Genomic DNA, 17,935 nt, shown 5'->3' on the forward strand with positions numbered 1-17,935 from the left:
GCTGCCCTGAGAACATCCCCTCCCCCAGAATTGCAGCAAAACAGGCGCCCCAGCCAGAGACCATCTCTGGCCTCTCCATCCAGATCTTTGCCTCTGCATAGGTGCCTCTCTCCTCTCCTTGGGAGTGACCCCCTCCTCAAATTGCCTTCTTGTTGGGAAGCACCTCCTGTCCAGGTGCCGCAGTGCCCCAGGGACCCCTCTGCCCCCACCATGCAGAATGCAGAGCCTTTACAGTTGTGGCCCCCGTGGATGGGAAACTATCCCTGAGTTCCTCACAAGGCAGCCAGAAGGCTTACCAAAGGCTTCTCAAGGTCTGGTGCTCCCTGCCCTTCACTTCACTTCACTTCAATCTTGTCCCAAAGGTGCTTTTTCAAGAGGCAACTGGACTTTCTTGGTTTTTCTTGAAAGACGTTTCGCTTCTCATCCAAGAAGCTTCCTCAGCTCTGAAGAAGGTGAAGAGCTGAAGAAGCTTCTTGGATGAGAAGCAAAACATCTTCAAAGAAAAACCAGAAAGTCCAGTTGTCTTCTGAAAAAAGCACCTTTGGGACAACCATGACCTGGAGGACCGAGAGTCTCCATAGGCACTTCAATCTTACACATCATCACACGGATCATTGCCACATAATCTCTCAGGGTGTTTTGCCATCCGGCCTGCATCCATTGTTCCCAGAAGGCCCCCCCTGCCCCCTCCGGAAAGAGCTGCTATGCCAAAAGCAATTCAATAATTCAATGCTCTTCACTCTTCCGTGTGCTTCAAAGGGCCGACTCCCCAGGGGAGGCACATGGGAATACATAGGGAGGCTCCTCCTGCAGGCTTCCTCCTTCCCCAATGCAGATCCCCCCCCTCCAAGATGATGCCTGGGAGTCTGGCCTTTTCCACAGTCCAGAGGCCGTCCTGCTCAGCCACCCAACAGAAGTGGGGGGTCCTTTGTGGGGACTCCCCGACGACCAGGCTGCCCACAAGGCAAGAGCAAAGCTCCCCTCCGGATGAGGGAAACAGCATCTGAGCATCACACAGCATCTCTGCCCCTTTCAGAGTGCGGGTGCCATTGCGCAGACATAAACAAAAAGGGGGATGCTTCACGCTCCTCCCATCAGCCTGACCCCCTTGCTACCCCTGTGGCCTGCTCCAGACATACGTCCAGATGGTATTCTTGATTAGGGACACAAAAGGATTTGCCCCGTTTTCTTCCAGTATTTCTTTTTGCACTTCCCTGAGTTGGTCTCCCATCCCATCCCATCCCATCCCATCTTTAGTAGATCCAACCCTGCTTGTATTTATTTTATTTTATTTTATTTTATTTTATTTTATTTTATTTTATTTTATTTATTATTTTATTTTATTTTATTTTATTTTATTTTATTTTATTTTATTTTATTTTATTTATTTTATTATTTTATTTTATTATTTTACTTTACTATTTTATTTATTTATTTATGGAATTTATATTGCCGCCTATTTGCACATGGTGACTCCAGGTGGCTTACAGAACATAAAATTCCATATAAGAACAATAAAAATAATAAAAGAAGAGTCACATAATAAATTAATATCATAAAATCACATTTGAAATATGGATTTACAGACGACTGTTACATATAAACTGGGTTAACAAAAATCACAAATGAGAGGTGTTAAGCCGTCTGGGAAAGTCAAGGAAAATCATCAAAAACCATTAAAAAGCAAAACTTAGAATATTTTGGACATGCGATGCGACACCTGGAAAAATACAGCATCCTTCACTTAATCCTCCAGGGAAAAATTGAAGGCAAAGGAGGCCCAGGCAGAAGAATATCATGGCTTCAAAATCTAAGGGACCGGTTTGGACAAAACTCAGCAGCACTTCTTTGTGCGGCTGTTGATAAAAATAGGATGGCCAAGATGATCGCCAACGTCCGATGACGGATATGGCACAAGAAAATCACCCACCCACCCCACCCTGGCGACAGCAGATCACATGAGCCATTGAATGGGCTCCATCCTGCTCCGGGTTCCCCAGGCCCACTGGCAGAACCTGGTCTTCAGCGCCTTCCAGAAGAATGCTAGAGTGGGGGGGGGGCAGTCTAATCTCTGGGGGGGATCATGATCCAGAGAAAGGGGAGCCCAAACAAGGCCTGCCCCCTGCTGAGATCAATATTGTCAGAAGGTGGGCTGCTTTTAAGAGGGCAGGTCAGGAGCCCCCCTAGGAAGGGGCATCCGCCAAGTTGCCTGCTGCTCTCTGGGAAATGAGCTTCCCTGAGCCAGGGCACAATGAGCCCTGCAGGGCACAAATCTGCCACATCATTTTCAATGCATTCAAATGTTCATGATTCAGGCTTCTTCTATGTCAGATCACAGCCCTGTCAATTTAAAATGTGCAGCTTCAACCGCTTAGTAAGATGTCTGGAAGCCGGTATGTTAATGCCTCTCCACTGAATGAAAATGAATTTACAAAGCAAATAAATGCTGAGACATTGGAAGACTTTTGAAAGCTGGAAGAGCGAGTTCTGTATCTTTTTTTGGGGGGGGAGAGACTTATTGAGCTAAAATGTGCGGATGTGTTGCGGCACAAACGTTATATAAGAAACAGCTTCAAAATATGCATGAGCCTCGTTTGAACGGCTCGATTTCCCACTGCCGTGGAAGAGATGAAAAATATGTTCAGCCTTGGCTGAATTTAAGCAACATTGGACCTGATTAGAAATTGAATGGGAAACCATCTGAGGGTGTTTTTTTTCCCCCACTGTGCCCTGATGACCCCTCTGTACAACATATTAAACCTGAAATAGCAAAAGATATTTTTTTATTGGGGCGGGTGAGCTTGCGTCAATCAATAAGCTCCACAATGCTTGGAAAAGATTGCCAATTTCACACCATATGCTAAGATCCTCACAAATGCACTGAACCACAATTTTTACCTAATCCAGTGAGTTGCATGAATGATCCCTAGGGTTTTCCTGGAAAGAAGGGATGTCGTAAGCTGTGAAAGTAGCTAAAAGGCTGTTGCGGTTGGAAGAGTTCCTGTGTCAAGTAACTTTTCCAGTATTCTGTTCTTCCCTTCTCTTTCCGTTTCTTCTGCAGGTTTGCTCTGACCCTGCCTTCCCACAGTCGCGCTGCCCTCTTCCTTGCCTCCCCCGTCTCACCTGCTAGCAAAGGGTGCGGATCAAGGAAGGGGGGGGCTGAGGGTCACAGAGGGGTCTTTGGCTGGCTGACTGGGACCCCTGGGATTTTCAGCCTGAACCTGGGGAGAAGGGGGGCAGGAGATGGGCTTTACAGTTAAATATCTTTAACTGTAACTTCTTAACTTAAGAAGCGAAAAAGAAGAAAAGAAATAGTACAAAACTTCAGTGCAACCTCTAAGTGGTTCAAAGTTTCATTTAATCTCACGCAAAGATGTCTGGAGTGGGATGTAGGACAGAAAAAATAGTGAAGGATTTATTTGCGGGATTGCAACGATGACTTTGGTTTCACTTAACTTCATTTACTTTTATTTCATCTACATCTTGCTCCAATTAAAATAAGCACAATTGCTGTTTGCCATTTTCTCCTTCCAAAATGTAGACATTGTTTTAGTCCGTGGTGATGGGCAAAAATAGGAAGCACATTTAAAAGGGATTTAATTCGAAAAACTTTTAAATCTGAAAAGATGCTACCAGACCTCAGGGTTTTTTTTTACTTCCAAAATGGAAATCTTGGGAGATGGGGAGCGCTGCATGTGCCCCCCACCTTGGACCTGCAAATTATGCACACCTGATTGTCAGTGGGTAAAGTAGCTGAAAAGAAATGGACACCCGCCCCCCATTGCTCTTTTAGAGGACTCCAGAAAAAAACAAGAATTAGACGTTTAAAACTGTTTTCTTCCAAGAAAGCACTTGGATCACCCGACAGAATTCCTAGAATCTGTAAACGGGCTGCAAAATATATTTCTATTTTGATAGCTGGAGACCAGAAGAGGCTTTCCTGAGTGCCCGCTGGTGGTGGTGGCAGCGGCGGCAGTAGGATCCGAACTCAGGGCCCGAACTGCGTTTTCCCCAATTTTTTCCCACCAAGGGTTCCCTCATTTCTCCAACGGGGCGAGGAAAGCATCACCCTGGTTTTAATGAGCCAGAAATTCCCCCTTTTCTCCTGTGCTGGCACAAGAAAGGCTTCTAGGCTGCCAGTTGCACGCCTGGGGGTTTGGATGCCCAGGAGGGCACCGGTGGCCCTTCCCTGAAGAAGCGCCCGGTTTTGGGGCTGCCCGCAGGACGCGTGATGCGCTCCCAATTGTCAGGAGGGGCAAGGAGGGGGGGCATTTGAAAAACCACTTACCCCCCGCCCCTCCCACACACAAAAAAGAGCCTTGGTGGCGCAGCAGACTAAAGCACTGTTAAGTAACACCAGCTGCCTGCAATTATTGCAAATTCGAATCTCACCAGGCTGAAGGTTGACTCAGCCTTCCATCCTTTCTAAGGTAGGTAAATTGAGGACCCGGATTGTGGGGGCAATAAGCTGACTTTGTATTAAAAAAAAAGAACACCGCTTAGGAGGGGCCGAAAGCCCTACTAAGCAGGTATATACAAAAGTATGAAGGCTATTGCTTAAAAGCATTGTAAGCCGCCCTGAGTCTCCGGAAAAGGGCGGCATATAAATCGAACAAACAAACAAATAAATAAATAAATTTTGCCCCCTCCTGCAGTCACTTCCTCGGGGGGGGGCGCTGTTCAGCCGGGGCCCCCCAGCCAAGCCGCACCGAAAGAGCAGAGAGGGCCGGGGTGGGGGCCGGGGAGAAGACCGAAGGGGGCTTCGCGGGGACCGCAACTCTTCGGCAGAGCCGCTGGCAGGATGGAGCCCGGGTGGAGGTGGGGGGGGGGCACTGCAGCCCCGGGCAGGGAGCATCCGCAGCGCTGGCCCAACCTCGCCGGCCGGCCCCCTCCGCAGATGCCACCAGCGGCTCTGCTGCCCCGAAGGGCTGCAACTGCACCGGGCGGGGGGCAGAAAACGCCCAGGACCCCCTCCCCCCGCCTCCTTCCCCGCTTCTTACCGGGCCAGCTGAGGAGCCGCAGCTCCGGCGGGGGTCTCGGGGGCGGCCAGGCAGGCGGCTTGACCAGCGGCTCCGGGCCTCCTTCCGGTGGCCCCCCCGTCCCCGCTCCGGGCTGGCCAGCAGCCCCCAAACTTCGGGCTCGGCGACGCCGCGGCTTCTGCGCTGCCTGCCGGCCGGCCGGTCACTTCCCGGCGCACCTGCCCGCCGCCTGGCGCCGCCCCCGCGCCCGCCCCGCGCTCCTCCGCCGCGGCTGCCCAAGCAAGGCTCGGGGGTCCGGACTGAGCCCCTGCCTCCCGCTTGAGGGGGCGCCCCGGGTGGGCTTCTGCGCTACGCCCGACACACACGGGGGGGTCTCTTCTCACCCTCTCACCCGACCCCCCCCCCCGGCCGGCTCAAGGCACGGGGGGCTCTGCCGGGGGATCGGACGCAGCAGCCCCCCGCGCAACGGGAACCAAGGGGGACTCGCAGAAAATGCCGCCTTTGGGCTCCTTGACCTGCTGCTGCTGCCGCTGCTGCCGTCGCTTGGAGTCACCAGCCCGAAGGCAGTTGGGGGGCTGCTGTGCTCCCCCCGCCCAGCGCAGGTTACTCCGCTTTCAATACTCCCCCCCCCAAAAAATGGGCATCTGAGCCCGGAGGCTTTCAGGGGCCAGGAGAAAGTCAAGGCGAGACCTGCGCTCGCTGCCAGGCAGAGGCGGCCGCGGGAGACAAGAAAGGAGGACTGAAGAGCTGAGTTTAACAGGGTCGCCCCCTCCTCTCCTTTCCTTGCCCCCCCCCGCTCCATTCCTAACTTTTAGGCCTTTTCAACTTTTCCTGTGTATGTATATGCGTGTGTGTGCGTGCGCGGACACCAAGTTTTCATTCCTCAGAATTGGGGCTTCCAGGGTGGTCTCTGGGCAGACCCTGAAGCCCTGATATTGCCACCTGGATATGGGCACCCTCAAGGCAGACAGGCACAGGCACCGGTGCGCAAGAGCCACTAAATTGCTCAACTTTTCCAGAATGCAAATGAAACTGTGTTTGGATTTTTTTTTTTTAAAAAAGGATTTCAGTTAGCTTTCCTCGCTTTAATTTTGAGCAACATACAAAATCAGCTATTTGGATTTGGCGGGGGGGGGGGAGGATTAAATCCCCCCACTGCCCAAGTTCTTGGAGCCCACACAGATTAACATTGCTAAAACCTGGGTACAAATTTGGCTGCCATTGGCACATGGGAAGCCTATGAAAATTGCTAGTTCTAAAACAGATACTTTTTTTAAAAAAAATCAACTTCTCAAACTCTCTCTCTCTCTCTCTCTCTCTCTCACACACACACACACACACACACACACACACACACACAGAGAGAGAGAGAGAGAGAGAGACTTCTGGCTGACAGGTACAATGAGTGCAGTACTTTGTGGCCCTCGAGCCTCCCCCCTGACTACCAGAACCATGTTTATTCTGTTCACTCCACTTTGTTTCATTGTGGTTTATTTAACAAGCTATGATTTATAATCATTACATTCTGCATTATTCAGGCTTCACTGTAAATCCAGTTTGGGTTGCAGGGCCCAAAAGGCTCCGAAAAAATCCAAACAGAGAAGGAGGTGGGGAGAAGATCAGAAACTGCCCCATCTATGTAGAGAGGGCTGCCTCTGAGAGGGGATATGATGACCTCTGCATTAAAACGAATTTTTTTTTTAACTAGACCTGTTTTCTGATCCTGGAAATGGGAACATGCATTCAAACTACAGAAGAAAAAACTCAGTGTCAGGAAAAATAATCCAATTTACCCATAAAGCCACCGACCCAGGGAAGTAATGGTTCCCCTTCCCCAAATTCTTTCTCGGGCACCTTGCTGCCAGCCATCTGTCAGTGGCACTTGAATTTGGATTCCTGCATTGAGCAGTGGGTTGGGCTAAATGGCCTCATGGATCCCGACCAATTCTACCATTCAAGCTAAGCTTGACTGACCTGGTTATTAAGGCAGCTCCATTTCCTAGACCAGCATGGCCAATGCTGGCTGAGGATGATGGGAATTATAGGACAACGCATTAGGCGGTCAGTGCTGGTTTCCAGACCTCAGGCCATAGAAGTACTGGGAAGGGGAGGGGGATCTAGCTTGTCCTATTGCCCACCCTCCTAGGTTGCAACAGATCTTCAAGCCCTGGGAGTTGCCATCCTCACTGCTCCCCCCGAGCCCCCCAGAAAGATCCATCCGGAGAAGAAACTGTGGCCAGAGTCCTCAGAAATGTGACAAGGGTCCTGGAAAGGGGGGAGGCGGCCAGAAAACTGACCCTCGAAGAAAACCCCCGAAGCCTCCTCGGGAGCAAACGCCCCATGGCACCGGTAGCTGCCCAACCTCACGGAGGTCAGAGGAGGGGAGCCTGGCCAGTCGGGGGGACCCCGGGATTGCCCCGGAGGGAGCCCAGCTGCAAAGGATTCCCTCCAACTTGGGCGATCGGCTCGCACCGGCTGGCAGACAGTTCAGAGCAGCTGCTGCTCCTCCGGCCGCTGGGACGGATGACCTCGGGGCGCCCCCCTCGCTAAGCTCCCCGAGCCGATCTGGCCCTCGAGGAGCCCCGCCGCCTGGCTCAGCTGACCACCTTCCCAGAGCCGAGCGGGGCAGCCTCCGCCCTCGCCCCCCGGCCGGTCCTGAGCTCACAAAGCGCCCGCAGCGCAGAGGCTGGCACGCCGGGGGAGGGGCGGGGAGGGGGGGCTGCGGCTCTCCCGCGGTGGATTGTGGGAGTTGTAGTTTTTCCGGGCCGAGCTTCCCCCTCCCGGCAGGCAGGCTGCCCTTCTCGCGGCCGCCGCTCGCTCGCGTGCCCGGCGGGGGAGGAGAGGTGAGCGTGCCCGGGTCGGGGTTTTGGGGAGGGGTGGGGGTATCCACTGAACGGGCCCGGACCTGTCAGCGGGGTCGCGCAGCGCCTGCAGGAGTATGCACGCGCCTCCCACCCACCCACCCCTTCCGAGGGGGTCGCGCGCAGCCGGTGCACGCGCACCTGTGTGTGTGTGTGTGTGTGTGTGTGTGTGTGAGAGAGAGAGAGAGAGAGAGAGCGGCTTTTCCCAACCGGCGCCCTCCCGGCTATGGGCTCGCTTTGCAAAATCCCATTTTGCAATTGGGGGTGGGGGTGGGGGTGGGGGGGTTGCACGAAGGGTGGCTCAGCCAATCTCATTGTACACATGTTGGACTCTGACAATAAAGGGTTGAGTTGAGTTGAGTTGAGTTGAGTTGAGTTGAGTTGAGTTGAGCTGCCCGTCGCCCGCCCGCCCCCCTTCCCTCCCCCGGGGCTGGGAAAGTGCCTCTGAGCCAGCCCGACCTCCCCCCTCCCCCCACACGCTCCCCCTGCCAGCTGGCTCCTTTCTGAGTCCTGCCAGGGATGGGCAAGCAACCGGCCAGGGTTATTACAGGTAGTCCTCGGCTTATTTTAGAATAGAATAGAGCTGGAAGGGACCTTGGAGGTCTTCTAGTCTAGCCCCCTGCTCAGGCAGGAGACCCTGTACCATTTCAGACAAGTGACTGTCCAGTCTCTTCTTGAAAACCTCCAGTGATGGAGCATCCATGACTTCTGTTCCACTGGTTAATAGTCCTTGCTATTAGGAAGTTTCTCCTTAATTCCAGGTTGCTTCTCTCTTTGGTTAGTTTCTTGTCCTGCCTTCAGGTGCTTTGGAGAATAAGTTGACCCCTTCTTCTTGATGGCAGCCCCTCAAATACTGGAATGCTGCTATCGTGTCCCCCCTAATTCTTCTTTTCTTTAGACTAGCCAGACCCAAACCCTGCAGTCGTTCTTCGTATGGTTTTAGTCTCCAGGCCTTTGATCATCTTAGTTGCTCTTTGAACTTACGGCCCCTATTGTAGTTGTAAATCAAGGTCTACATGGACTCTCTGTCCCAAGCAACGTCTCCCCGCCAGCCTCCCCCAAAATTTGTCCTCCAGGTATATGGAGAAAGCTGCTTCCCAAATCCTAGTTGAAATGGCAGTGATATGTAGTGTAGTATTCATATTCTGAACCCTAAAGAAAAAAAAGAATTAGGGGTGACATGATAGCAGTATTCCAGTATTTGAGGGGCTGCTACAAAGAAGAGGGGGTCAAATTATTCACCAAAGCTCCAGAAGGCAAGAAGCAACAGGTGGAAACTAATAATAGAGCCTTGGTAGTACAGTGATCTAAAGCACCCTGTTATTAAGACCAGCTGCCTGCAGTTACTGCAGGTTCGAATCTCGCCAGGCTCAAGGTTGACTCAGCCTTCCATCTTTTCAAAGGTAGGTAAATTGAGGACCCAGATTGTGGGGGCAATAAACTGACTTTGTATAAATATACAAAAGCATGAAGGCTATTGCTTAACACATTGTAAGCCGCCCTGAGTCTCCGGAGAAGGGCAGCATATAAATCAAATTAAAAATTAAATTAAATTAAAAATAAAATAAAATAAAATAAAAGAGAGAAGCAACCTTGAATTAAGGAGAAACTTCCTAACAGCAAGGACAATTAACCAGTGGAACAGCTGGCCTCCAGAAATAGTGGGTGCTCCATCACTGGAGGTTTTTAAGAAGACACTGGGCCACCACCTATCTGTGGTAGAGGTTCTCTTGCTTGAGCAGGGGGCTGGACTAGAAAACCTCTAAGGTCCCTTCCAGCTCTGTTCCATTCCATTCTAACTTTATAAGACAACAGTGTGACCCAGGATCTCTTCTCTCTCTCTCTCTCTGATAGACAGTCAGTGAAATAGACACAGATGGATACGTAGCTAATCTATTTTTTTATTTTTATTTTATTTTGAATTTGTATACCGCCCTTCTCCCTGAGGACTCAGGGCGGTGAACAGCTAAGTAAAAAACATCAAGTACAAATATTAAAATACAATTAAAAATATATATATAAATTTGGCCCCATTAATTAAAAACGATAAACAAAACAATTAAAAACACTTAAAAAATTAGGCCAGCCCGGCTTGCTGGAAAAGGAAGGAATCTTTCCTGCCTTTGTCATTTTCATTAATAACTCAAAGCCGCTAACTTACCCAATGTTCCTCCTGTTTTCCCCCCAACAACCTTGTGAGGTGGGCTGGGCTGAGTGAAAATGACTGGTCCAAAGTCACCTAGCCAGCTAGCTTTCATCCTGGTTTCTAGCTTGTTGCCGTAGCCACGAGGCAAAACTGGCTCATTATGTGTGCTTGCCTCAGTGTGGTTTTGCACACTGTATAAACATCAGTTCACAAGCCGCATTTATATCTTGGAACTATCTAGACATCTAAGTACACTTTGGTTAACCATGGCTCGTCACTATGTGTACTTAAACTCTGCTTTCCTTTCACTAAGAAAAAGGAAGTTTTCCTGCCCCACCAAAATGTCTGGGGCAAAAAAAAAAATGTCTCCTTGAATAGTTTGGAAATCTGGTTTTCCCCCGTTCTGCCTTCCCCAGATGAAGTTTCTTCCAGTCCTGAAAAGCTGGGAAGAATGGATGGTTCCTGGAATCCACCGTTGGGCCTCCCACGCCTCTGTGCCCCAGGCTGCCCCCTCCCTGGCATTCGTCCCAGCCAGCCCTCCTCCAGACGCTGGGGCAATAGAGAAACTCCAGATGTTCGTTCTCCACTGCCAGCGGCTCTTTGTCTTGACCGGAGCAGGAATCTCCACCGAATCCGGCATCCCGGACTACCGCTCTGAAGGCGTGGGCCTCTATGCCCGGTCTGACAGGCGGCCCGTCCAGCACGCCGAGTTTCTCCGCAGTGCCGCAGCCCGGCAGAAGTACTGGGCCAGGAACTTTGTGGGGTGGCCCCAGTTTTCCTCCCACCAACCCAACGTGGCACACCGGGCTCTGAGCAGCTGGGAACAGCAGGGGAAGCTGCACTGGCTGGTGACCCAGAATGTGGATGCCCTCCATGCCAAGGCTGGGAGTCGGCGCATGACTGAGCTGCATGGCTGCACACACAGGTGGGGAAGGGGAAGGGGGTGCCAAGCCTGACAGGGAAGGTGCCTAGCATTTCAAATGCCCAGCACATCTGCTGCCTGCATTTCAGGCCCCAACACTGGCCTGGCCCTGTGGCTCTGGGTTCGAATGCAGCTGGAAGCTGGGGGCGGGGGGGCATGACTTCGCTTGAGCTGAAAGTCACCACAGCTTCTGAATGGCCCCACTTGAAATGGGGCGGCATTTAGAATGATGTTTTTTTGTTTTATAAAAAGATATTATTCTATAAGGGTAGTTTGGAGGGAGGGAGCTAAATGCAATATTGAAGTTTAAAGCCTATATGTTAAGAAGTCAAAGAAGAAGATGTATTAGAAAGTTTTGATTTTTTTTAAAAAAGTGCTTCTTTGTGTGTTTTTTAAAAGTTTAGTACTTTGAAGGAAAGAAGAGGGTGAAAAAGAAGAGAAAGGGTTCCCCCCCCTTTTTTTTCCTCTTTCTTTCAGTAGAGCCAAAGAATTTGAAAGAATACAATAGATTTTGTAAATAAAAATGGTGACAGGTCCCAAAGATTAGTAGGTGCAAATAGAAATGCACCTTATTTCCATAGCAAGGAAGATAAAGCAGGAATGATTGATTTGACTACTTTATTTGAAGAGGAAAATACGTTCTTATTTGGATATCACTTCTGGAATTTGTGCTCATGAAGAAAAAAAATGAAACTTTGATCGTGGTTTTGTTGATTAGAAAGATTTGGTGTTATAGGAATGGCCAGTTACATATTAATGTGCAAAAGCAAAAAGTTGAGGTTGGAGTGTGTTTATCTTGTACTGAGCTAGGAAGAGTTGGAAGTCAATGCCCCCTTTTCTTTCTTCTTCTCTTCCCCCTCGTATTTCACACCCCCTTCCCCCCCTCCCCCGTTCCCTTTCCCTCCCTCCCTTAATTTCCTATTTTCTTTTCTTCTTTATTTATTTATTTTATTTACAAATATTTAGATGCTGCCCTTCTCCCAAAGGACTCAGGGTGGCGAACACAAGTTAAAAACATACAATAAGCTTTAAATTTTATATAATAAAAATAAACATGATTGGAATTCTTATGAAATGGGGCAGCATTTAGGATGAGCAATCAGGTGAGCTTGGTGGTTGTGAGTGGCCAGGAGCATCTCTCCAGCAATTTCTGCCTGCCATAAGGCAGAGGCAGCCGGTGTGGGCAGCAGCTTGCCCTCCTGAGCCCCCTGCCAATTTTTTCTGCTGGAGATGGGGAGCTCCCTGCTGCCTTCCTGAGTGGTGGAGGACATGATCCTCCTGCACGTAGCTGCAACCGCTAGCAATTTATTATAATATCCGCGGAGTGTGCAGGTCTGCGAGGAACAAGCGTTGTCTTGCCAGCCTGAGCAGACAGATTCTGCTCACCCCACAGATTCCTTTTTCAAAAAGAAAAGGGGGGTGCAGGAGTATTTTCTTTTTTTGGTGATGTGATACAAAATGGATAATCAAACGAAAGGAGAATTTAATTCTGCTCATAGTTCTAAACTGTATTGGGAATAATATTCCCAATGTTAGAAAAAGAGGAAAAGTGCTTCGCACTGCTTTGTAATGTGGGAAAAACGGCATAACCGTTTGGCAGCCATCATATGCCAAGACCATTTGAGTAGAATCCATTCATTTATTATTTGTTTATGTCCCTTTGCTCCGGACCGTCCTTCCTTGAGTTCAACAGAGTAGATTTTGGCTATGACTCTCATAACGGAAAAGACACCGAAGTCAAGAAGCTGCAAAGCAAGGCCAGGAAGAAAATGGGTTTTGGGGTTTGTGGGAGAGGCTGTGGGGCCAGCAGGAGGCAAGGGGTGAATCTGCAACTGTGGGGGGCTAGAGATCTTTGATCCCTGCCTGCTGTCCTCCAGACTTAGCAGAGAGGGACTTCCATGGTTGCCAGGCAGGGATGATAGCAGAGGCCTTTCTCCAGAAGAGTCCTTCACAGCCCCCATCAAATAAGGATAGATAGAGTATTAAATGTATTTTGAGCAGCAAGGACTTAGGGTGGTACAGCTGCAGAAAAGGAGTGATTGAGAGGACACCTCTGAGCTGGCATCCTGTTGCGATGCCCGTGTCTCATCTTGGCATCTAGTATACACCCAATGACGTTGATTTGGCTCAAATTCAGCTTTGCATGTGATGTGAATCCAGCCTCTTCTTGTGGCCCATAAACCAAGATTTACGACTGAGTAGGAAGGCTGGACCCAACTAAATTATGGACTGTAAAGAAGAGATATGGACCTTCGTTCTCCAGCCCTTGAAGGATCTGGGTCAAAGGCTTGCATGCATTGGGAGGTTCCCCCCAATCACCCCTTGCCCCCTCCCCTGGTCCTTTGCAAGTGTGGGCCTCAAGATCCCACCAGATCTTCTTTGAGCTAATGGAAGTTTGGTGCAGTAAACCAGGGGTCTCCAACCTTGGTAACTTTAAGACTTATGGACTTCTACTCCCAGAATTCCTCAGCCAGAAAATTCTAGGAGTTGAAGTCCACAAGTCTTAAAGTGGCCAAGTTTGGAGACCTCTGCTCTAGACTTAAGGTGTTGTGGGAACCGCCATAAATCATAAAGCTTCTTTATTTTGCGGTTTGTCTGTGAAGTCTCCTCCGTTCCTTCATATTCACTCAGTGGATAACAGCCTCTGGCTGACCTTCTCTGGGCTTGAAAACTAAGTGGGGTCAGGCCTGATCCTGACTTGGAAGGAGACCAGGAGCGAATCTGAGAAATTTCAGCTAGGCTACCAACTTGAAAAGAGCCCTGGAGCGAGGCAGCGGGCAGCAAGGCAAACCCATTGGTGCTCCTGCGAAGAAGACGGTCCAGCAGCATCCTTGAAGCCAGCAGCTCAGAGGTGCCTTCTGTGCAGATGCCAGAGGGGTGGGGGGTGTCTGATCTTGCCCCTCGCTGGCAGAGCCCGAAGCCTTTTGCTGCCTGGGGGGAGCCAGACAATGCTGACACTCCCCCCCCGGGCATGTTAGTTCCCAGGAAGTGTTCGCAGTGGGGGTGGTGGGGTGGTGGGAGAATAATATTGTTTTCTCTGGACCAAATCTCTCAGAGAAAAGTAAAGTCTTTTAAACCAAAAGTACACATAGACTGGGTGAAACCAGGCTTAATAGCAGTAACTCTGAGAAGGATCTTGGAGTCTTAGAGGACAACCAGCTAAATATGAGCCAACAGTGTGCAACGGCAGCCAAAAAAGCCAACACAATCCTAAATTGCATTAACAGAGAGATACAATCAAGATCAAGGGAGGTACTAGTACCACTCTAAAGCCTTAGTAAGGCCACACCTAGAGTACTGCATCCAGTTTTGGTCACCACACAATATAAGAAAGATGTTGAGACTCTAGAAAAAGTGCAGAGAGGAGCAACCAAGATGATGAGGGGACTGGAGGCTAAAACATACGATGAACGGTTGCAGGAACTGGGCATGGCTAGTGTAGTGAAGAGAAGGACCAGGGGAGACAGGATAGCAGCCTTCCAATATTTGAGGGGCTGCCACAGAGAGGAGGGGGTCAAGCTATTTCCCAAAGCACCTGAAAGCCAGACAAGGAAAAATGGATGGAAACTGGACAAGGAGAGATTCAATGTAGAAATAAGGAGAAATTTTCTGACAGGGAGAACAATCAACCAGAGAAGGAACAGAAGTTGCCTTCAGAAGTTGTGGGAGCTTCATCACTGGAGGCTTTCAAGAAGAGACTGGACTGCCCTCTGTCAGAAACGGTGTAGGGTCTCCTGCTTGGGTGGGGGGTTGGACTAGATGACCTACAAGGTCCCTTCCAACCCTGTTAATCTAATCTAAAACCTGAAGCATTGACCTCAACTACTTTTCTATTTTCTTATTTTATTTTCTTATTTTCTAATGTGGGGGGTGGGATTTAGTTGCTAGGAATCGTGAGATGGTCCCTTCCTTCTCTCCAAGCTTAGAAATCCATCTCTCCGGTGACTCTTGAAAGCCTCTTCCTCCACAGGGTCGTGTGCCTCAGTTGTGAGGCCCAGATCTCCCGTGAGCATCTCCAGGAACATTTTGAGGCCTTGAACCCCACGTGGACAGCTGAGTCCCATGGCGTGGCCCCTGATGGAGATGTCTTTCTGCCGGAAGAGCAGGTGCGCCATTTCCATGTCCCATCGTGCAGCAAATGTGGCGGGGTCCTCAAGCCAGATGTGATTTTCTTTGGGGACAATGTGTGCAAGGAGAAAGTGGACTTTGTGTACCAGCGTCTCGAGGAGTCCGATGCGGTCCTCGTGGCCGGGTCTTCCTTGCAGGTATGTGTGCAATTCTGCCTCTGAGGTACCCGGCGAGGTAGTGTCAGCCTGCAGGCTGCCTCGGCCTTCTCCGGCCTGGGTATGGATGATCAATCAATCAATCAATCAATCAATCTGTGAGGCACGAAGGCCTTGGAAGCAGCTGAGGGCCTCCAAAACAGGTTGGGCTCCCCAAAATCTCTGGTTAGCTGATGGGGTGTATGGAGACATTGATCTAGAATGTGGGTGTCAAACTCAAGGCCGGTGGGCTGGATCTGGCCTGCGGGTGCTTCATAGCAAAGGACCAGCCTGTTTTTGGCCTCCCCGGCCTCCTGCAGCACTCTGCCAGCCAAAAACGGGCCTCGTGAGGCCTCCACATCAGTAGTGGGTTTCAATTTAGTTTGCTATTGGTTTGCTTGTGTGCGCGGGGGCGCTCATGTGCACATGCAACACTTCTGCCTTTGCACAGAAGCATCCGGGTCGGTGGGCGGAGCCTCCTGCCACTGCTGCTACCAGTTTGTCCGATCCAGGGCGAACCGATAACAACCCACCACTGCTCCACATGGCCCGTTTTTGGCTGGCAAAGTGCTGCAGGAGGCTGTCCAGGCTGAAAACAGGCTGCAGGGTGGCCGAGTGTGGCCCCCTCCACACCCCTTTTGCCAGCATGCCTGGCTGGAAGATTCTGGGAGTTGAAGTCCTTCTTCTTCTTCTTGTGCCATATCCGTCATCGGATGTTGGCGATCATGTTGGCGATCCTATTTCTATCAGCAGCCGCATGAAAAAGTGCTGCTGAGTTTTGTCCAAACCGGCCCCTTCAATTTTGAAGCCATGATGTTGTTCTTCTGCCTGGACCTCCTTTGCCTTCAATCTTTCCTTGGAGGATTAAATGGAGTATTTCGTATTTTTCTGGGTGTTGCATCCCATGTCCAAAATATTCTAACTTTTTGCAGGCGGCTTATCACTTCCTCCTTTCTGATTTTGTCAACCCAGCCTATACATAACCTGTAAATCCACATTTCAAATGCTTCTAGTCTCTTCAAGTGGCTTTCTGTCAGACACCAACTTTCCACGCCGTAGAGCAGGATAGAAAAGATGCAACATCTGAGAAGCCTCATTTTCAGTCTTAGGCTTATGTCGTGACTGCAGAAGACTTTTTTCAAGGTCTTTTTGAAGTCCACACACCTTAAGGTTGAGAAAACCCTGCCTAATCCATAAGCAGGGATGAGGTGGCTCAGTGGCTAAAATGCTGAGCTTGTCGATTGAAAGGTCGGCAGTTCAGTGGTTCAAATCCCAAGTGCCACATAACAGGGTGAGCTCCCGTGACTTGTCCCAGCTTCTGCCAACCTAGCAGTTCGAAAGCAGGTAAAAAATGCAGGTAGAAAAACAGGGACCACCTTTGGTGGGAAGAACAGCGTTCCGTGCGCCTTTGGCGTTGAGTCTTGCCGGCCACATGACCACAGAGACATCTTCGGACAGCACTGGCTCTTCGGCTTTGAAATGGAGATGAGCACTGCCCCCTAGAGTCAGGAACGACTAGCACATATGTGCGAGGGGAACCCTAACCTTTACTAATCTGTAAGCAGAATTGGCCCAAGGCTGAGAGTCTTGGTGTCATGTGTCAGCACATCCAGAGGGCATCCAGTTAGGTAGGGAGAGCTTGTCAGCCATATGCTTCACTTCATCTAACGAATGTTTGTTTTGTGTCTGGCAGGTCTTCTCAGCTTACAAATTTGCGCTTGCTGCCCGGGACAGGAAGTTGCCGATTGCCATTGTTAACATTGGCCCCACGCGGGCCGATTCCTTGGCTTCTCTAAAGCTGAATTCCCGCTGTGGGGCACTGCTGCCTTCGATTCTCCTTTGAGTGACCTGGTGGGCATCCAGACCAGTAAAGATTCAAGAGTAATTGTGGGAATGCTGTGGAAGTGGGCTGGTTTGAGGTCCAGGGGGCTGAGTCAAATACCACAAAGATAGCCACGGCCTAGAAAGAGCTTTGTAGAACATAGATTTATAGGATCGGAAGGGATCTTAGAGCAGGGGTCCCCAACTTTGGCAACTTTAAGCCTGGTGGACTTCAACTGATGTGTTGTCTGTTCAAGAAGCTGTTTCATTGGCCAAAATGCCAAGAGGTATCATCTTCCAGAAGAGATTCTCCATGGAAACCCTCCCGCTGTCCTCTTCCCTCAAAACTCTTTTTCCATCCTTCTCTTGGGTTCCAGCTGTTATCTTGACTCACCATCTTAGTATTGTGGTTTAAAGCCAATGGAGATAAAAGAATCTCACTCTTAAGAGAGCTTTGATCTCTCCCAACCAACCAGCAGCTTGTGAAATCAAGCAGTAATCCAAGCAGGACTCAGCCAAATGGAACAGGAAAAATCTAGATCTTGTCTTCTCTCACCTTGGCCATTAAGCCAGCAGGCCGCGTAGACTCTCAGCTCATCATTCAATGACAAAGCATTTTGCCTTTTTAGTACTGGAAATATTATATACTCAAGTGGGCCTGTGAGCTCCCTCAAACCCACCCCTCCTGCAGCCTTCAGATGTCCACGACATTGAACTGTGCCTCTCCTGTGCACCAGCTCCACTGCTGTTTTTTAAGAAGGGGAGGGGGACGAATAAAGGCCCCTGTTTCAGAGAAATCTTGTCTTCCTTCCTGAGGAGCATAGAAAAGTCACGGCTACCTGTGAACACGCCGTGCTAAGCTCTATTGTTACAGTGATTTTAAAAGCAATTAAACACACAGAGTGACTTTCCTCTTTTTAAGTAATTCAATTGTGTAATAGCAC

The 17,935-nt window shown here is 49.9% G+C and overlaps 2 protein-coding genes across 2 annotated transcripts in view; one reads left to right on the top strand and one right to left on the bottom strand.

Moving 5' to 3' along the window:
* Positions 1–5,233, bottom strand: part of AIFM3 (AIF family member 3) — a 52,833-nt gene extending 47,600 nt beyond the window's left edge. Inside the window, exon 1 of the mRNA XM_060683729.2 lies at positions 5,001–5,233. The gene's annotated coding sequence lies outside the window, so the exon portion shown is untranslated. The remainder of the gene's footprint in view (positions 1–5,000) is intronic.
* A 2,207-nt stretch (positions 5,234–7,440) lies between these two features.
* Positions 7,441–17,902, top strand: SIRT4 (sirtuin 4). Its single transcript, XM_034438452.2, has 4 exons — positions 7,441–7,822; positions 10,403–10,911; positions 14,879–15,173; positions 16,864–17,902. Exons 2-4 carry the CDS (start codon positions 10,403–10,405, stop codon positions 17,011–17,013), a joined length of 954 nt encoding a protein of 317 aa, XP_034294343.2. The 5' UTR covers positions 7,441–7,822; the 3' UTR covers positions 17,014–17,902.
* Positions 17,903–17,935: the final 33 nt, after the last annotated feature.

This window comes from Pantherophis guttatus, chromosome 17 (assembly GCF_059756535.1).
Source record: "Pantherophis guttatus breed Tessera chromosome 17, ASM5975653v1, whole genome shotgun sequence".
Classification (NCBI taxonomy): Eukaryota; Metazoa; Chordata; class Lepidosauria; order Squamata; family Colubridae; genus Pantherophis; species Pantherophis guttatus.

Bases quoted from the DNA above. Each gene is read 5' to 3' on its own strand.
- SIRT4 (XM_034438452.2), top strand. From the start codon at position 10,403: ATGAAGTTTCTTCCAGTCCTGAAAAGCTGGGAAGAATGGATGGTTCCT. The intron at 10,912-14,878 runs GTGGGGAAGGGG...CTTCCTCCACAG, and splicing joins CTGCATGGCTGCACACACAG to GGTCGTGTGCCTCAGTTGTG. The intron at 15,174-16,863 runs GTATGTGTGCAA...TGTGTCTGGCAG, and splicing joins TGGCCGGGTCTTCCTTGCAG to GTCTTCTCAGCTTACAAATT.